The sequence below is a fragment of the Hyaena hyaena genome, unplaced genomic scaffold (assembly GCF_003009895.1).
Source record: "Hyaena hyaena isolate Hyena2069 unplaced genomic scaffold, ASM300989v1 scaffold_515, whole genome shotgun sequence".
NCBI classification, from domain to species: domain Eukaryota; kingdom Metazoa; phylum Chordata; class Mammalia; order Carnivora; family Hyaenidae; genus Hyaena; species Hyaena hyaena.
The window spans coordinates 541,247-560,436 of record NW_024081147.1 but is presented as its reverse complement, the minus strand read 5'-3'; the positions used below and the strand labels follow the sequence as shown (position 1 = coordinate 560,436).

General features: G+C 39.4%; 1 protein-coding gene across 5 annotated transcripts in view; it reads left to right on the top strand.

Moving 5' to 3' along the window:
- Positions 1-19,190, top strand: part of PTPRM (protein tyrosine phosphatase receptor type M) — a 782,304-nt gene that overhangs the window by 618,778 nt on the left and 144,336 nt on the right. For all 5 annotated transcript variants that reach the window (XM_039255239.1, XM_039255236.1, XM_039255237.1 and 2 more), the window contains one exon: positions 16,889-17,040. In XM_039255239.1, the coding sequence (XP_039111170.1) occupies positions 16,889-17,040 (152 nt within the window). The remainder of the gene's footprint in view (positions 1-16,888; positions 17,041-19,190) is intronic.

Genomic DNA, 19,190 nt, shown 5'->3' with positions numbered 1-19,190 from the left:
ATTTCCTGCTCAACATAATTCTTCTTGTCGAAGCATTATTTCTCAACTTCACCTGCAAAACTTCCACACCAGGGCCACCCCATAGGCAGCTCATACTTTATATATTTTTTTCTGAAAGTTGTTTGGCCAATTATGAATAAGCTCTGAAATGCATAGCCAAAAGGTAGCAATTGTGAGAACTGATTATTGTATCTTGTCAGAATGAAATGTCAACAGGGCTTCCTATCGGTGGCCTAGAGCGGAAGGATAGGAATTCAACCAATCTTTCCAGTGGATAGTGTAGCCAAAGGTTTTTAACCCTATTGATCTTAATATGTGAGTCTCAAATATTACAGATATTTTTCACATGCATTGTGTAGTTCAAAATTTCGTTGGCGGAGTGACATACTGAGGATTCTCCTTGACTCAGTGAGGAGACCCTTCACAGAAGAACATGGCCTTGCACAGCCACCTAGCAGTCCAGACTTACGTGACTAAACAAAAAATCTGCAGGTGCTGGGCCCCATCTTTACTGTCTTCCCCACTGCCCAGGAGCCTTAACTGTCAACTGTCAAGCACCTCATACAATTGGGAATTATGTCAGATGTCAATACATGTCTGCTCTCGTGCCAGTTAATACGGAGGGGAACAAACAGTTGTTTTAGACATTAAACAAAGCCACTAGTCTCTTCTCTGTATATATAGTGTGTGCAAGAGAAGCTTTCAAATACCTCTACCCAGTGTCTCTTCCCCTTTCACTCTTCTCATGTGAGTGAAGAGCACCGTAGCATGACACCGACAAGTCATTATGTTTGAGTTCGTTGGGGGTGCAGAGGGGGATGGTAGTGTTTTTGTCTTTGCTTCAGAAATCAAAAGAAAATGCCATACCTGCTGGGTACATATCCCCTGAAGGTTGCCAACACTATTCACCAGACAGCTCCCAGATAAACAGATGGCTTCTTTAATGATTAAACTCAATTTTTCTAAAATGCTAATTAGTGAGAGAAAGAGAAGTTGAAAGTCTGTTATACATGGCAGGAAATGTCTTTCATGTCTGTGTTATTTGCTCCTAAGAATCACACAGCTTTCACCTGATTAGGGCTCAGTTTCTCTCTTTTTATTTAAGTCATGTGACTCTCCAGTCCCAGGAAAAGGGCGAAAGACAGTCAATGAGAAGGAGAACCCCCTTTCAGGATGAAATGCGCAATTAAAAGGAAATTTATTTTCTTTTTTCAGAGATAGGGATTATTGTTACTTTTTAAACTCTGCGTTGGGAACAGTCCGTTCGCCAGTTTCATATGGCATGTGCGTCTCAGTTCATAGTTCTATGAATTTCCACTAAAACATGGAAAAATCTAAATGCCTGTTTGAAAGTTCGTTCTGATTATGAGCTTGTCAAGCTAAAGGTCTTGGTCAGAATGTGTTAAAAACAATGAAGTAAAGTAATGGAGGCCTGGGTTTTATTTTGGCCACCTAACTTTTCATACATGATTCTTCATTCAGAACATAGAATAAATTTTATACTCTACCTTATTTGTTTGTTGAATAAACCATTCATCCTAAGGAAATTCTCACATTGTGAACTTGACTGATGCATTCTTGTCGTGTCATTGAACATGTCCTTTTATTATCTGTATTTCCTATAAACTGGAGGCAAGAGCTAGAGGCTTCATTAGATTAAGCTTTCTTATTTTTGGTAAGAGTTCTTCATAGGTGATGCTTTGTACTTCCTAGTACGTTGCATCAGGAAGTGCATAATACTCAGATTGATTAGTGGGTGGTGGTTTTGTCAACCCGATCTATCCATTATAAAGTTCCACATCAGCCTGTCACTTACTGGATTTTTAAACTACTGATGATGATTGCCTAGATCTATTATTTTATTAGGGATTTCAAAATGGTGACACCCTAATTCTGTCATTCCATCTATATTTATTAAGTACCATTCTCTACTTAACTGTTTGATTGCCTTAAAGAACAGTTCATACAGGAACTTGTGTTTCTTCCCTTTATTTTCCTATTTCGGAATGAACTGGTGCCAGCACGACTTGATTCATTGGCCGACAATATCACTGTGGACTCAGATTTTAACATGTTTGATATTTTGAAATACTTTACCGTGATTCATGTTTGGATGTTCAAAGTATCTAACCTTTGGTCAATAAGAGCCTCTTCAGGTTGTCTCTTGTGTTCTTTTGATATGACTCCAGACATCTTTGAGAGCCTCCCTATTTCCTGGCATGACTGGATATTTCTCAGTGCTGCTTGCATATTGTCTTCCCCATGACTGGAGTCAGCCACTTCTTCAAGAAACTCTGGTTTCTTTTAGTGAGTAATGGCATTTAGCCACCACAATTAGGCTGCAAAAGGTGATCAATGAAACCAGACAGCCACACTTCTTGAACTGCAGCAACTACCTTCACCACCATCTTTTACCCTGTGGTCAGCATATCTTTCTGCCATATCCGACATGCCAACATCTAACCCATCCCTTTTGTCTTTGTTACTAGGAAGAAAAAGGTCATTGGTATGTAATAAAATATAGGGGATTATCTTTAGGATCTCAGGTAGGGAACACTTCAAGACTATAATAGACATAGTTGATACATTTGAATATATCAAAATTATAAACTGCTGTAAGCCAAAAACACCATAAATGAAATTTTAAAATAAGCTATAAATTTGAAGAAAATATTGTTAATATTTATGTATCAAAGTACTTACTAGTGGCCTAAATATAAAACATATCTGGACATCAATAAGAAAAAATAACCCAAATAGAAAAATGGATATAAAATATACATAGGCATTTTATAGGATAGCAATGTATAACTAAGTAAGATTTGAAAAGGTAATCAGCCTCACATACAATCAGGTATACGCCAATCAACACAATATGAGATACCGTTTTTTTACCCATCAGATTAGCAAACACTTTTGCAAGTATGTTGGAAAACACAATTTGTTAAAAATACTAACTTAGAACAATTTTGGTGATATTTTTGAGATTTTGTTTTAATTTTTAAAAAAATTCCTTTGTTTCCCATTATCCCCTATACACACACACACACACACACACACACACACACACACCCCACATATACACACACAGCATATAGCATGTGAAGGCCAAATTATTTGCTTTTCACATTTCTTTTAGCAATTAAGAGCTTTGCCCTACCAGTGTACCAGAATACTAAAAGAAATCTGTTTTGTTTTGCCTTTATCTATAAAAAAGAGAAGCTTACAAATTCAGAATCAGAAGTAAAAAAATTTAAGTGTGATTTTTATATTTTTTCATGAAGGAAGGAGTATTTTTGACAAAAAAAAAGTGACCATCATTTAGGATATGTTAATAAGAAACTGTAGGCCTGGATTGGGAAGAATGATTGATAAACGTGTGTTAGAACACCAAATGTGGCTGATGTCCACAGAAATGCCCATAATATTAAATGTTTAATAATTTATGTTTATAATGTTAAAATTCTGGGCACTGATTAACTGCAGTTCTATTGGGCTTCTATTGTTGCTATAACAAACCACTACAAGCTTGGTGGCTAAAACAGCACAACTTATTATCTCGAGTTCTGTAAGTCAGAAGTCCGACAGATTTCCTTGGCCTCAAATCAAGGTGTTAGCATGGCCACGTTCCCTTCTGGAGACTCCAGAGCAGGATCTCTTTCTTTGCTTTTTTCAACTTCTAGAAACCACTCAGTTATTTGGCTTGTGACCCTTTCCTTCAAAGCCAACAAAGGTGGGTTGAGTCCTTATCACACCACATCTCTTTGACCTGTTATTCTGCCACTTCAGATGCCCCACCTAGATAACTTAGGATAATCTCTTTATCTTACAATTTGCTAATGAGCAACCTCAATTTCAACTATAATCTTAATTCTCTCCGGTTATGCAGTGTAACACATAGTCATAGGTTTCAAGATTAAGAGGTGGACATCTTTGAGGGGCCATATTCTGCCTAGTAAATGATCTCTGGATCCAAGCACAAGAGGACATCCCTTTCTGGGTGAAAGCTAGTGCTTCTAGAATAATCTCTTTTAATTGCTGTGTTCCATGATGATTGCTAGAGCTCCTAAAGAAAGAGGTTTTATTTGCTCCTCGATAAATTAACCAGCAGCTATATTTTAAACTTGAAATAGAATGATTTTGTTCAAAATTTTCATCCTATTTGTTTATGAGCTACTTGGATACTGAGTTCTGCATATCCAAGGAGTCATTTGGATTTTATGATAATATCAGTGCTTACATTAGAATACAGAACATGCAGTTTTCTTTTTCATTGGTCTCCAGTCTCCCTATGTGCGGACACCAATGGCTTGCTCTGTTTTTTGTTAGACAGAGTGCACTCTGGTTTCTTAGTGAGCTTAACAAACTTCATCAAGAAGAAACTGGAGGTATCATTCCAAAGGAATTCCAAAAATTCCTTTCTCACTTGTACTTACAGTCTGATAGAGAATCAACAGTGCACCAATTTCATCTCACTGCAGAGTGACATTTTTGAAACCGTTAAATTTCAAGCTAATGTGCACACTTGGAGTTTGCCAACATAAGCTGGCTAGGAGTGGGGACCTGCCATCACTAATGTCACTTTATTCCCATTTTGCTCTATTGTGGATTGTACCCGTCTCATATTTTCTGTGCCATGGCTGATTCCAGTCCCTCTGGATCCATATTGCCCTGATATGAGGAATAAAACTAAACAAAATATTACTAAGGATGACAGATACTGCATCCATTATTTTTACTGCTGACTTTTTTTAGTGTTTAAAAATCTTGGGCTGGTTTGGGAAATTACCTTAGGTGCTCATATGAGCTGTGAGTTACTCCCAAGAGGAAGATACGTTTGTCAGGAGGCCACTATCTGCAGGTGGATTTTGGAGAGCAGAATGTGTATGTGTGTGTGCATGCGTGCGTGTGTGTGTGTGTGTGCGTGCGTGTGTGTGTGTGTGTGCGTGCGTGTGTGTGTATGTGTGTTGGTCCTTGCTACAGCATGTGGTCAGGGCAGTTCAGCTTAAAGCATGAGTCAAATGATCATAAGATGGGAACTCTCACCATCCAGGCCCAAGAGCCAAATATAGATTGAGGGGCAAATGGGGACCTGAGGCGGTCCCAAAGAATTTCTCTTTGGTGGGAAAGAAAACCTGGGAAAGGGGGAAAAGGTGCCTGAGCACACAGATGAAAACAGAGGAGAATGATACTAAAGTGCATTTCAAGATTTACCCTTTTCCTCCAACGTGGTTATAGGAATAATGTTAAATTCAAATTATTTTTTGAAAAGTTGTGGTTTTTTTAATTCCTTGTCACCACATAGAAAAAGTAAAATATCTACATCCATGAACTGTGTATTTATATTTTTTAATATAATTTATTGTCAAATTGGCTATCAAACAGTGTGTACAGGGTGCTCTTGGGTTTTGGGGTAGTTTCCCGTGGTTCATCGCTTACGTACAACACCCAGTGCTCATCCCACCAAGTGCCCTCCTCAGTGCCCATCACCCAGTTTCCTCTCTCTCCCCAAGCCCCCCATCAACCTTCAGTTTGTTCTCTTATGGTTTGCCTCCCTCCCTCTCTGTAGCTCTTTTTCCCCTTCTCTTCCCCCATGGTCTTCTGTTAAGTTTCTCAAATTCCACATATGAGTGAAAATTATATGAGATCTGTCTTTCAATGACTGACTTATTTCACTTAGCATAATACCTTCCAGTTGTTTATAGCAGTGCTTTCAACAATAGCCAAATTATGGGAAGAGTCTAAGTGTCCATCAACTGATAAATAGATAAAGAAGATGTGGTTTATATATACAATGGAATACTATTTGGCAATGAGAAAGAATGAGATCATGCCATTTGCAAGAACATGAACTGGTATGTATTTAAAGCCATGAGAAATACATGTCATCTGCAAGCTCTGACCCAGGAACCTTCAAAGTCTTAAATGTGTATCAGAGTTTCTCTCTCTCTCTCTCTCTCTCATTCTCACACCACACATACACACACACACACACTTATGTTCATCCTGTATTTTTTTATGGCCAAGAAATAAGGTATCATGATCAATCAGATATTCAGAATTTCAGGAACAATTAGAAGTATTTGTTGAGCGCCTAACACATGTCAGAGACAGTTCTAGGGCAAATACACAACAAAGCCTTGCCCTTGCAGCTGACACTAACATTGGCCTAGTAATATAGTAAACATCTGTTGGGTGAGTTCTAAAAACAATGGCTTCCAAACCATATACAAGTAATGCTTTCTCACCAAATGTTCCTTTGAAATTCAAGGGTGAGGGAAACTACTTTTCATCAGCTGAACCTCTACTGTTCAGAAGCTCAGGCCCCATTCAGAAAATAGCAGCCTCTTCTATTCATAACTTTGTTAATCCCAAAAATAAAAATAAAGAGTGTTGAATACGTGAGAATATTGAAGTTGTTTTTGTTCCCACATGTTTTAATGACTTTCATTGTAATAAATAACATTAGAATTCCAATTCCTTTATTTATTGTAACTCATGACAGTGACTGTCATCACAGTCAAACAAAAGATATATGTCATGATTTTGAAATGATCTGAGATTGTAATTCATGTAATTTCAAGTTAGTCTAGAAGAAAGGCAATTTTTTTCCGAATACTTCCTATTCAACATCTATATTTGTGAGAGAAAGACTAATCTTTTATGAAATTTGTATAATAGAACTCTGTTCTTTGAACCTCTTCAACATGAAACACATAGAGTTGTGCATGTGTGCGCATGTATGTACAAAGAGAGATTCTGACAGCTGCTTGCCTACAAGATTGCCATTGATTTTCACTTCTCTTGCTGGTGTGTGTTCCTTTGCAGATGCCCTGGCTTGCCAGGGAGGCATTCCAGGACATCTTCATCACTAGGTCACCTGAAATAAAGCTGTAGCCTAAAGTGACGCATTGAGTACAATCTGTCCCCACTTCTCAGTTGCAGGGTAGGAAGACAAGCATCTCAGCCCTCCTCCATCTTCCTTTTGCCACATCAGCCTATCGTTTTATCTGCTCACATAGTCAAGAGGTAAACTGTGAAACAGACCCAACAAAGATCAAAATCTTGACTTGTCTTAACATGAAACTATATTCTTTGTGATAAGCATGCCACGTTTACTAGTCAATGTTTACTAGTCAATGAAAACTAGAAGGCAGACAGGTAGATACTGAGTGTGATTTACGGTCCTGTGTCTGTAAGAGACAGAATGAGTACATTTCTGAAATGATGATACAGTTAGCGGTGATGATGGAAGAACACTCTTGCCTAAGTCAGCCATTATTAAAGTCCCAACTGGCGGGGTCAGTAGCCTTTATTTTCAGCATCCAGATTTAAGCAACGGATAAATTTTGGTCAGTGATGCCAGTGACACTCTTCGTGGAGATGATTTTGTCTCAACATAGAAAAACAATGCCAGATGTCTAGAGTTCTCTAGCCATGCGACCTTGGGCCACTTAATGCCACTGTGCCTCAGTTTCCATCTCTCTAAGATGGGAGTGATAATAGTAATTTCTTCACTGGGCTGTTATAAGAACTAACTAGAGTTAATGAACATAAAGTTCCTTATGTATCTGACATTCTACACAAGTTTTTATAATTATTGTCATTCTCTTTCTATTAGTGTTTGTCGTGCGAGTTCTTTTGAATTGAAATAATTAAATGTCAGGCCACTGTTGTTTTCGCCCTTAAAATTTTACCTTTAAAAACAGCATTATCAGGGCGCCTGGGTGGCTCAGTCAGTTAAGCGTCCGACTTCGGCTCAGGTCATGCTCTCATGGTTCATGGGTTCGAGCCCTCCGTCAGGCTCTGTGCTGACAGCTAGTTCAGAGCCTGGAGCCTGCTTTAGATTCTGTGTCTCCCTCTCTCTCTGACCCTCCCCTGCTCATGCTGTCTGTCTGTCTGTCTCTCTCTCTCTCTCTCTCAGAAATAAAACATAAAAAAAAACATTATCTGGTAATTCTCACAGATCCATCTTTAAGGAGACAGCCCCTTACTCACTTAGGTTTATTCAGCTGGATCTTAGCAATTTGGTATAATGTATGCATTCTTTGACTCAGCCAATATCTATTTCATCCCTACTGTGAGAAAAATTAAATACTTCTTCTCGGTTCCAGCCTCCACCCCAGTCCTTAATTAAGTCAGAGCACACACTTAATTGTAGAAGCCAGGACCAGAAAGCCATTTGCCTCTTCATTCTTATATCTATATGCAGTTTGAAAATTCTCACATTTTGCTACCCCAGTAGACTTTTAAATGACAAATAATTTTAAAGTGAAGACATCTTTTCTATAGCCAACCACTGATCTTCAGGTCAGTGCTACTAAGTCATTTCTCAGTCATGATCATTGTTGATATAGCCCAAAATGACACTCTTAACAGGGGTGAGGAGGCAGCAACCTTGCTCTTTGGTGAACCGTGTCCTATCACCCTGAGTCTCAATAAACAGAGTGACTAGAGTCCATATTGAGGTTGAGCCTTGAATTCCTTTCCCTTGAATTTGCTTGGTACTCATGACAGTAGGTCCTTCCAACCTGATCTTCTCACAGTTTCCACTCCGTTCTGTTTCAGAGAGGAGAGGAAGAATTCTTTCTGCTGCTTTTTTTTTCATTTTTTAACGTTTTTATTTTATTTTATTTTTTTTTTTTGAGAGACAGAGAGACAGAGCATGAGCAGGGGAAGGGCAGAAAGTGAAGGAGACACAGAATCTGAAGCAGGCTCCAGGCTCTGAACTGTCAGCACAGAGCCTGGCATGTGTCTTGAACCCACGAACCGCGAGATCATGGCCTGAGCTGAAGGCGGACACTTAACCGACTGAGCCACCCAGGTGCCCCTGCTTCCTTTCCCACCATCCTGCACTTGGGTCCTGATTGGCAGCCATTCTGTAGGATGGAAAGCTAAATAGTTCATTCTTGACCATGCTTCCTTACCAGTTCTGATTCATACCGTCACAAAGTTAATAACATCACAAAAGTTAATAAAATAACAAGAAGTTTTCTCCCATTTCTTTCAACCCCATCCCATGTTTTTTTCTTTTTACACTAGGAAATATAAGAGAAATAATGAAATATAATGAACCTGAAGTACCACACATTTAATTTGAATTCATCTCAACATTTGTCTCCTTCCCCGCCTTTATTTAAGTTTGGAAATTTAGGGCTATAACTTTTTTTTTCTCGCTCTAATTTTATTCCAGGAATTATTGTAATTTTTTTATTTTTAGTGCAGTTTTAGGTTTACAGCAAAATTGAGCAATAAGTGCAGAGTTCCTTTATACCCTCTGCCCCATACACACACCCTTTCCTCTACTCTCGACACCCTACACTACATTGGTACCCTTCGGACAACTGATAAACCTACACTGACACGTCATTATTACTTACAGCTCATAATTTACATTAGGGTTCACTCTCGTGGTGGTGTTCATGCTGTAATTTTTAACAACTGTATAATGATGTGTATCCACCATAGCAGTATCACTATGGAATAGCTTCACTGCCTTAAAAGTCCCCTATGCTCTGCTTAGTCTTCCCTCTTTCCCCACCAACCCCTGACAAACACTGATCTTTTTATTAACTCCACAGCTTTGCCTTTTCCTGAATGGCAGTTAGCTGGAATCTGAGACAATAGGTGGCCTTTCCAGACTGACGTCTTTTACTTCATAATGTGCATTTGTTTCCTCCATGTCTTTTCATAGCTTGAGAGCCATTTCTTTTTGGTGCCAAATAACATTCCATTGTCTGCATGAGCCACAGTATATATTTATCCATTCGCCTACTGAAAGTCATTGTGGTTGCTGCCAGGTTTTGGCATTTATGAATAAAGCTCCAATAAACATCTGTATGCAGATTTTTGTCCGTACATAAGTTTTCAACTCTTTGGTGTGATTGCCAGATCATATAGTAAGAGTATGTTTAGTTTTGTTAGAAACTGCCAAACTACCTTGCAACATGGCTGTACCAATTTGCACTCCCACCAGCCATGTATGAGAGTTCCTGTTGCTTCACATCCTTGTCAGCATTTGGTGTCGTCAGTGTCCTGGGTTTTGGCCATTCAAATCAGTTCGTAATCATATCTTGTTAATTTGCAACTCCCTGATGACATATGATGTGGAGCATCTTTTCTTTTTCTTTTAATGTTTTTTATTTATTTTTTGAGACAGAGCACACGAGTGGGAGAGGGGCAGAGAGAGATGGGGATGGAAGATCAGAAGTGGCCTCTGTGCTGACAGCAAGTCCCGGTATGGGACCTGAACTCATAGACCCTGAGATTATGACCTGAGCCAAAAGCTCAACCCCGTTCAGGCACCTCTAGAGCATCTTTTCATATGCTTATGTGCCATCTGTAAGTCTTTGGTGAGGTGTCTGTTAAGGTCTTTTGAGGATTTTTTAATCAGATTGTTTTCTTGTTGACTTCTAAGGGTTCTTTGTATATTTGGATTTAGGTCTTTATTCCTCTCTAACATTTGCATTCCGTACCAGAAATTTCCGTCATTACTGCTTTTGCTGCATCCAACAAATTTTGATAAATTGTGTTTACATTTTCATGTAGTTTAAAATGTTTTTTAAAAGTCTCCTGAGATTTCTTCTTTGACCCCTGTGTTGAGAAGAGCGTTGTTTCATTTCTATACATTGTGGGACTGTCCAGCTATCTTCTCTCAATGATTCTTAATTTAGGTTCATTGTGGTCTGAGAGTAAACATTGCATGATTTCTGTTCTTTTGAATGTATCATGGTGTGTTTTATGACCCAGAATATGTTCTGTGTTTGTGAATGTTCTCTGTGAACTTGAGAAGACTGTGTATTCTAACGTTGTCAACTGAGGTATTCAATAGATGTCAGTTATATCAAGTTGATTGATGATGCTATTGAGTTCAACTATGTCCTTACTGATTTTCTGCCTTACAGATCTGTCCATTTCTGATAGAGGGGTCTTGAAGTCTCCAGCTGTGATAGTGGATTCATCTATTTCTCTTTGCCAGTCTGTCAGTTTTTACCTCACTTGGGTTGATGCTCTGTTGTTAGGCACATTAAGGATTAGGTCTCCTTGGATGAGTGACTCTTTTATCATTATGTAATGCCCTTCTTTACTTTCTTTGCTCTGGCATTGCTGTGTCTGAAATTAATGGAGCTATCCCTGCTTTCTTTTGATTAATATTAATATTCTGTATCTTTCTCCATCCTTTTACTTTTAATTTATATGTATCTTTAGTTTTAAAGTGGGCTTCTTGGAGACAACATATTGCTTGCATCTTGTTTTGTGACTCTGATAGTTTCTGTCTTTTAATTGGTATTAGGCCATCAACACATAAAGTGATCATTGATATTGTTGAATTATTTTCTACCATGTTTGTTATGTTTTCCATTCATTTCCCTTCTTCCTATTTTTGTTTTTCAGTCTTTTTCTGCCTTTGGGGTTTTAATTGAGCATTTTATATTGTTCCATTTTCTTTCCTTTCTGTGTTATCTTTAAACTTCTTTTAGTGTTACCCAACATTTAGCAATATACAGTTACAACTAATCCAATTCTACCTTCACATGGCATTATACTACATCACAGATAGTGTAAGTACTTTATAGTAATAAAGGATTCCTAATTCCTGCCTCCTGTCTTTTGTATCACTGTTATCATTCATTTTACTTAAACTATCATCAGTTATATTGTTGCCATTCTTATCTTGAACAAACTGTTACTTACTGGGTTAATTAAGAATAAGAAAATAACAGTTTTTATTTTACTTTCATTTCTTCTTTTGTCCTTTTCTTCATGTAAATCTCAATTTCTGATCTGTATCATTTTGCTTCTTTCTGTAGAATTTTGTTTAAAAATTCTTGCAAGGCAGATTTACTGACAACAAATTCCCTCAAGTTTTGTCGCAGAGAATCTCTGTTTTTCCTTCACTTTTAAAGGATAATTTTACAGGGTACAGACAGAATTCTAGAATTTTTTTCTCTCTCTCTCTCACCATTTTAAATATATCACTCTGCTATCTTCCTGCTTGCATGGTTTCTGAGAAGAAGCCAGATACAATGCTTATTTTTGCTCCTATGTAAGTAAACTGTTTTCTCCCCTGTGTCCAAGATTTTTTCTCTATCTTTGACTTTTTTCAGTTTGAATATGATATGCCTAGGTGTAGATTTGTTGGCATTTATCCTTTTTGGTATACTGTAAGCTTCTCGGATCTATTTTGGTATCTGACATAATTTGGGGAAAATTCTCCGTCACTATTGCTTCAAATATTGTTTCTGTTCCTTTCTCCTTATTATGGTTTCTCACTACATGTATATTACACCTTTTGTAGTTGTTCCACAGCTTGGGGGATATTCTCTGTTTTTTCAGTCTTTATTTCCTTTACTGTTCAGTTTTAGAAATTTCTATTGTCATATCTTTCCACTCAGAGCTTCTTTCCTCAGCTGTATCTACTCTCCTAATGAGTCCATCAAATGCATTCTTCATTTTTGTTACAGCATTTTTAATCTCTAGCATTTTTTTTTTATTTTTTACTTAGAATTCCCATCTCTGCTTATGTTCTTCATCTGTTCTGGCATGCTGTCTACTTTTTCCATTAGGGCCCTTGGCATATTAATCATAATTATTGTAAATACCCAGTGTGATCATTCCAGCATCCCTGCTACCATCTGAGTCTTATTCCAGTACTTTCTCTATCTCTTCTAGGTTTTTGTTTGTTTTGTTTTTGCCTCTTAATATGCTTTGTAATTTTTTCTTGATGTCCAGACTTGACATACTGGATAAAAGGAACTGCTGTAAATAGATCCTTAGTAATGTAATAGTAGGTGTTGAGGGAGGGAAGGCATTCTTTAGATCTATGATTAGGTCTTAGTCTTTTAGTGAATTTGTGCTTCTAGGCTGTGACCTTCCTCAGTGCTTCTCAGTAGTCCACCACTGGGTGGGACAGGATGGCTGGAGGGAACTGGAGTTAGATATTTATTTTCCCCCCATATTGGTTAGGCTTTGATAAAACCCCAAAAGGTTAGGCTATAGTAATTCTTCCTCTTGAGGGCAATCTCTTTCAAGAAGCACAGAAATGCTCTACTCTGGGTGCCTTTCAAAGTGGTTGCTTTCCTCCTCCTTCTGCTGGAAGCTTGAGGGTTTTTTTTCCCTCCAGTCTTTACTTTGATGACCTGGTAGGGCTCTTAGGGATAAAACTCATAAAAGTGTGGACACTTAAGACTGGACATCCCTCTAGAGTTTTTAAGTCTCAGGCTTCTCCACCTGAGCCTCCAGTAATTCATCATTTACAGCTTAAGCTTTCCCATCCTGGCTCTGGTTCTCACAGAGCTTTCTGCTCATGAGTTTCTGCTCTGGTGGGTTAGGTTTCTTTGTATTCACCTGTTTGTCTCTGTGGTTTTGGGAGCAGCAGTTTGTCCTATAACCTTGACCATCTGACAAAGCTAAGAGCTGCTGTTTTTTGGTTTGTTCAGCTTTTTACTTTTTGGAACAGGCTGATGACTTCCAAGCTCTTTACATGTTGGACTGTACACAAGAAGTCTTCTAATTTTTTATGATCCATTTTTAGATGTTGTTAGAAGTTTATTATGATTATTATTATGGGCCTTTGAGATTCATGGACCTACATTTGGAGATTGGAGACTTAAGATATTTTAGGCAACAATCTGTTAAAAATCAAAATGGGAAATAAATTTCCTTGTGTCTTTAAATAAGATTGCAAAGAAAATTCCCTTCATTGTAGGGTTTGTTTGGTTTTTTTTTTGCACAAATCACTTTATTATGTTCACAAAGTTTTTCTGACAATTTTAGAGGTTTTCATTTTTAAAAAATACAGATCTGAAACGCAAAGCTTAAAAGAGAAATAGGAAAAAGAGAAAGCGAAAACTTCCATTTATCCATAGTCATTTCCAAGCCTCAGTTCTCAATCCAACCTTCCTCAGCGATCTGTAATTACGGACCACAGCATTCAGCTGTGTATAAGAACAAATGAAAATCCCAAGCAATGACTCAAAACCTCCATAACCAAGCAAGCTACTTTTGATAAGTAGGTTGCAGAAAAACTGTCCTTAATAATACTGTGGTATGATAATGATTAATTCCATTAAGAAGTCTATTGAATACCATCTCTTTGTATAATTGGCTAGGTGCCAGTAAGTGAATCTTACTTTTCCAAAGCATTGTATTTAGTTATGAGAAGATAGGGTATTCACACAATTTGGTATTAATTACAATGTAACTTGTAAGGGAATGTAATGAAATGCTTCACTAGAAATAACACATTGCTCTGGAATGAATATCTTTGGGGTCAGGAGCTCTGGGGTGCCATCTATGGCATTTGGACAAGTCACCTTACTTCTCTGAGGCCCAACTCCCTCATCTGTAAATTAGGAAGTAAGAAGATCTCTTACAAGATTAGTAGGGTCAGATGAGATAACACTTGTAGAGTTCTGTCACACGCTGTCTATTGGGCACTATATGTTAGTTTCCACTCCCTTCCATTCTAACACAATCGAGTATATAAGTGCTCTTACATTAATGGAGAGCAGAAGTATTCTTTGTTTACGCCACACACTGTGTTTTAATTTTTTGAATTTGAATTATTTGACAACATTTTAAAAATTAAAGAAGTCCACATAAAATCTGGATTTCTGTTTTTTCCCAAAATTTACAATGTCTGGAACCTCCATGGGGGATCCATCTGCTAGAGCTTAAGGGCATTGTGAGCCAGGTTTTAAAGAAGGTTCAGGAACAGAATATGTGCTTAATATGCATTTTTAAAGCTGTGGGTCTCTGACAGGACCTCTGATTTGAGCAGGCTCTCATAGGCCCTTAATGGGTTTCTTTTGTGTGCTTAAAGATGATCAGCAATGAAGTGTGTAGCTTGACATCACTGAAATTAATCCACACAGTTCGAGGAATAGCAAGGAGATAGATCTTTTTCAGTTCAAATCTTAGCTTTTATTGGTGCACACATCCTCCACCCCCCTTCACTCATTTCTAACCTATAGCGATTACGTTAGAAGAAAAGACAAAAAGGGAGGGTTGGTGAACTTGACATTGCCCTTCTTCATAGGTGGAACAAAAGAGAATATTGAGGCAGGTATCTGTATAAATCAGTCCAACACAAAGAAATTCCAGCAAAAAGAGGATGCTTTGCCTGAATTATGGAGCTAATTATCTCAGTCCTCCACTTTGGTGTTCTTGGGGGAACCTGGCTTAAAAATGCTTTCCCAATGAGCTGGCAGATTCAGAAGTGGAGAGAAAATGTGTTATTGTACCTGCAGCTGCAGAGCTTGAGCTTGGTTGCTGCCTCTGTCCAGAACACCTGTTGAGAACATCCAAGCTCAGACTATCATGGCAGACTAGAAAATAAGGAGGGCTTTAGAGAAGACCATCGTGGACTTCATGCTGGTGAGAGAAGAATGCCAGCTCCCAAGGAAGCCACCCTGGGTTACTTTTTAAAATCTTTACAACTTGAACACTGTCATAGAAGTTCTAGATGATTTTCATTTTTCTGTTTAAAATGTATCTTTTTCTTCAACAACTTTTAGTAATAAAAAGGGCAGCTTATTAATGCAACCCTTCTGCCTTCAGAGTATGAAATTAAAAGATTATTATAACTACAGGCAAGAAAGCATTTGGATTATGTGGCATTTGGAAATGACAATAAAGATTATCCATATGGTCTAATGTTGTCAATGTCTTACATTGCATTAGCAATCACCTAATATGGGCGTGATTTTGATTATGTGGCTCATTTTAAATTCTGCTGTGTCCTAGGTCAATCAGAGTCAAGATGATTTACTAGAAATAGCTGCCATTTTCTTTTGTAAATGCTGCTGAGTGCTTAGGCGGAATTAGAATATTTTAGGACATAATATCTTTGGCATTATGGTGCGATAGTCTTAAACCTTCTCACTTTATCCCTTTCTCTTAAGCATCTCTCATTCTATTCATGGCTGTCCCAGGTACGTAAAACAACCTCCAGTGGTAAGAACTGTAAAACTTGGCTTCATCTTTTCATTTGTATGTCACTTTCCTTACGTGTTTATGGCGCCGTCCAGGTATTTATAACTTGAGATTATGAGTTTTTGACACGTGGTGAGCACGGATGCAGAGGCCAGAGTTAAACTGTGTGTCTCCAGAAAAATTGGAAATATCTCTCACTCTCTTGACCTTTGTGCATTCTCTTCCGTGGAGGGAGGGGCATAGGGACTTACTCCTTTGCTGAAGCACCTTGAAATCTCACTATCCTCTGCTCTGTTGACCTGCCTAGGTGAGGAACTAGTCTGGAGCCATGTGGAATTTAGTCATGTCACAGCCATCTGAGAAGTCAGGATATGGCCTCCGATGGCACCGGAGGCCTGAGCTTTCCTGCCCTGGGGAGGCTGTGTGTGATGGCCTGCTCCCTTTCTGCACATCACCCGATTATACCGCTTTCTTCACTCCTTGCCTCCTTTTGTTTTTTACAGTGTGCCTCCTAGATTCATCTTTGGATTACTTCAGTTTTGTCTGGCAGATATTTACCAGGGGATCTACTCTTTGACACTGAACGTAGAAAAAGATGTAGTAAAAAGTTGGGAACTCTAGAAGCCAATTAGTAAATAGATTATGATTGTATTGTGCGAGGGCCATTGATCATTTTAATGTAGCATATAGTAGGAGCAAGAGAAAGTAATATTTTAGGCTCTATATTCCTAATGTCACTGTGGGGGTTTTGAGGATGGGCAGAGGAGGTTTTTATTCTCTGTCTCTGTGCAACTGGCAGAGAAACTGACATCTAGAAGCCACCATAAATGGACGTTGTGAATGAATACCAATGATTCAATAGAAGTTATTCTTGATGGTTACTCAATACACATGTCAAGGCCCCATCTTCCATTCATACTGCACGTCTATATAATGAACTCTTTGTCCTAAGGAAACTAGCCAAGAAGCGGAAGGAGACAATGAGCAGCACCCGGCAGGAGATGACCGTGATGGTGAACTCAATGGACAAGAGCTATGCTGAGCAAGGCACCAACTGCGACGAGGCGTTCTCATTCATGGACACACACAATCTGAACGGGAGATGTAAGTGCATACAATTTCTTACCTTCTAGGGCATTTCTGTGGTTCTCCAGGATGCTGGATAGTACTGGGGGGATTAAAAAAAAAAAACTCCCTGAAGAATTCTTATGCCCCATTGGTTTCTCCATCCCCTTAAGTGATTCCGAAAACTTCACTGGGAACCATGGATTGCCTAAGAAAGGATGATACTGCAAAAATGGTAGAGCCTTCTGGGCACATGGAACATAGGAAACCACACTTAAGTTTCTGTAAAGCCTTAGAGAGCATTAATGGGAAGGCTTTTCTCTTCTTGAAGAAGAAGGCACCTGCTTCTCATCATCCTTTTTGTTGTTGAGTTCCTGTTCATAAGCTAGCCGGGTGTGGAATTACACAGTGAAGTCTGCTATAAAACAGTTCAGTAAATGGCAGTAACAAGTTAATTGTTTATTTGTTTAGCTGACAGGTTCTGCCTTTATTATAGGGCTGTTAGTGGCAATTAATAAGTTAAACTGTATTTGCGCTTCACGAGTCTTACATCTCACACCAGGCAGGTAAACCGAGCTTCAGCTAATACCTTCCCATACTACCACCTGTGATCCCGGCCCAAGGCATTATTTTAGAGAGCTACCAGATTAAGTATATGAAGAACAAAAGGAGTTGTTGTGTCCCTGGTGATCTTCTCAGGGACCGGAAGTAAGTCCCGTGTTGGGTGCCTGATTCCGTAGTGTGTGGCCATGCTGGGTTCAGGGTCAGAAGTTTCTTTACTGTGTGAAATCCACACCCACAGCCTGCTGCTGCTGCTGGCTGCAAAACTCAGCAAGAGGATGGAACAAAAATGCAGCCGTCACCATGCAGAAAGGCTGGAACCGTGACTGGGAAGCACAGAGTTAGGGTCTCAGGGACTGGGGGGGGGGGGGGGGGGGGGGGGGGGGGGGGGAGGGGCAAGGGCCTGATAGCAGCGTGGACAGTATGTGCTGTGTCCCTACCACCCACTCAGCCTGTTCTTTTACTACAGCTCCCAGGCACCTCCCCCCATCCTCCAGCCCCTTTTCCAGTCACTGTGCGGTCAGTGTCCGCTTCTCCCACACTTTGCCTCTCTCCTACATTCAGCAAGGCTCCAGAGAGTTCTGGCGCTGACTGCTTTCTGTTTATGGTGGCTGTAGTTGCCCACCTCTTCCTACTTAGCGGCACATTTATTCTTCTAAATGTACACCTTGCCCAGTAGAGCAAGGGCTCAGCAAGCGTGGCTGTCAGCTGTCACCCCAATGGTGAGGATGGCTTTCCTCACCCTTGGTCATTTCTTTTTGCCCTTTGGTGTCATTTTCAGTGTAGGTGACATAATCTGTGGTACTCTAGTATCCCACAAGCTACATCCCCTTTTTTCATAGAATCTGCTCTTTTTTTTGCATTAAATAGAGAGAGAGAGAGAGAGAGAGAGAGAGTGTGTTGTGACGCACTCTTGTGGGCTGGGATGGGAAGAGTCAAACAGGGTTAGAATCTTGGTAGTACTGGTTAATTCTTCAATGTCATTATGAAAGGGATCGCAAAGAAAGGTGTTCTCACTTCCTCGTATAACCCATTAATGTTCCAAATTACCTATTTCATGGTGAAACTCCTCACGCATAAATTTACTAGGAATTACCTGCCCAGAGTGGAAACCTACAAGAGTAGTTTCTAGGCTTTTGAAGTTTGAACAACAGGGGATATTTGCCTCTGGACAGGAAATTTAATTTGGCAGTCACTTCTCAAACAGTGAGAGTCTCTGTAGAAATCCAGAAATGCTCAGGCAAAGAGATTGCTGCAGAAAGCAGCGTCCACTTCCCTGGCTCATCTGCCATGAGCCATTATTTTATGCCTCCTGTCAGTAAAGCCAGTGGAGGAGGAAGCACAGCAGTGGGCCATTTGCCTCCCACTCTCTGAGCAATGAAGAAGTGCCTTCGAATCTCCTGCGTCGGGGGTGACCCTGACGACAAACTATCATAGTGCTCTCCTAGTGCCTTCAAATTAAGAGGTGAGCTGCTGGGCGAGGAAATGTGCAGGAGAGGGGTCTGTTAGACCCCTAGATTCCAGCCCCTGACGTATTGCAAGTGTGGGTATGTCTGACATCTTTTAGGGTTGGGAGGCGAGTAGCTTTTAGAAATGAGACACTGGAAAAAAAATAAAATTGGAGAATT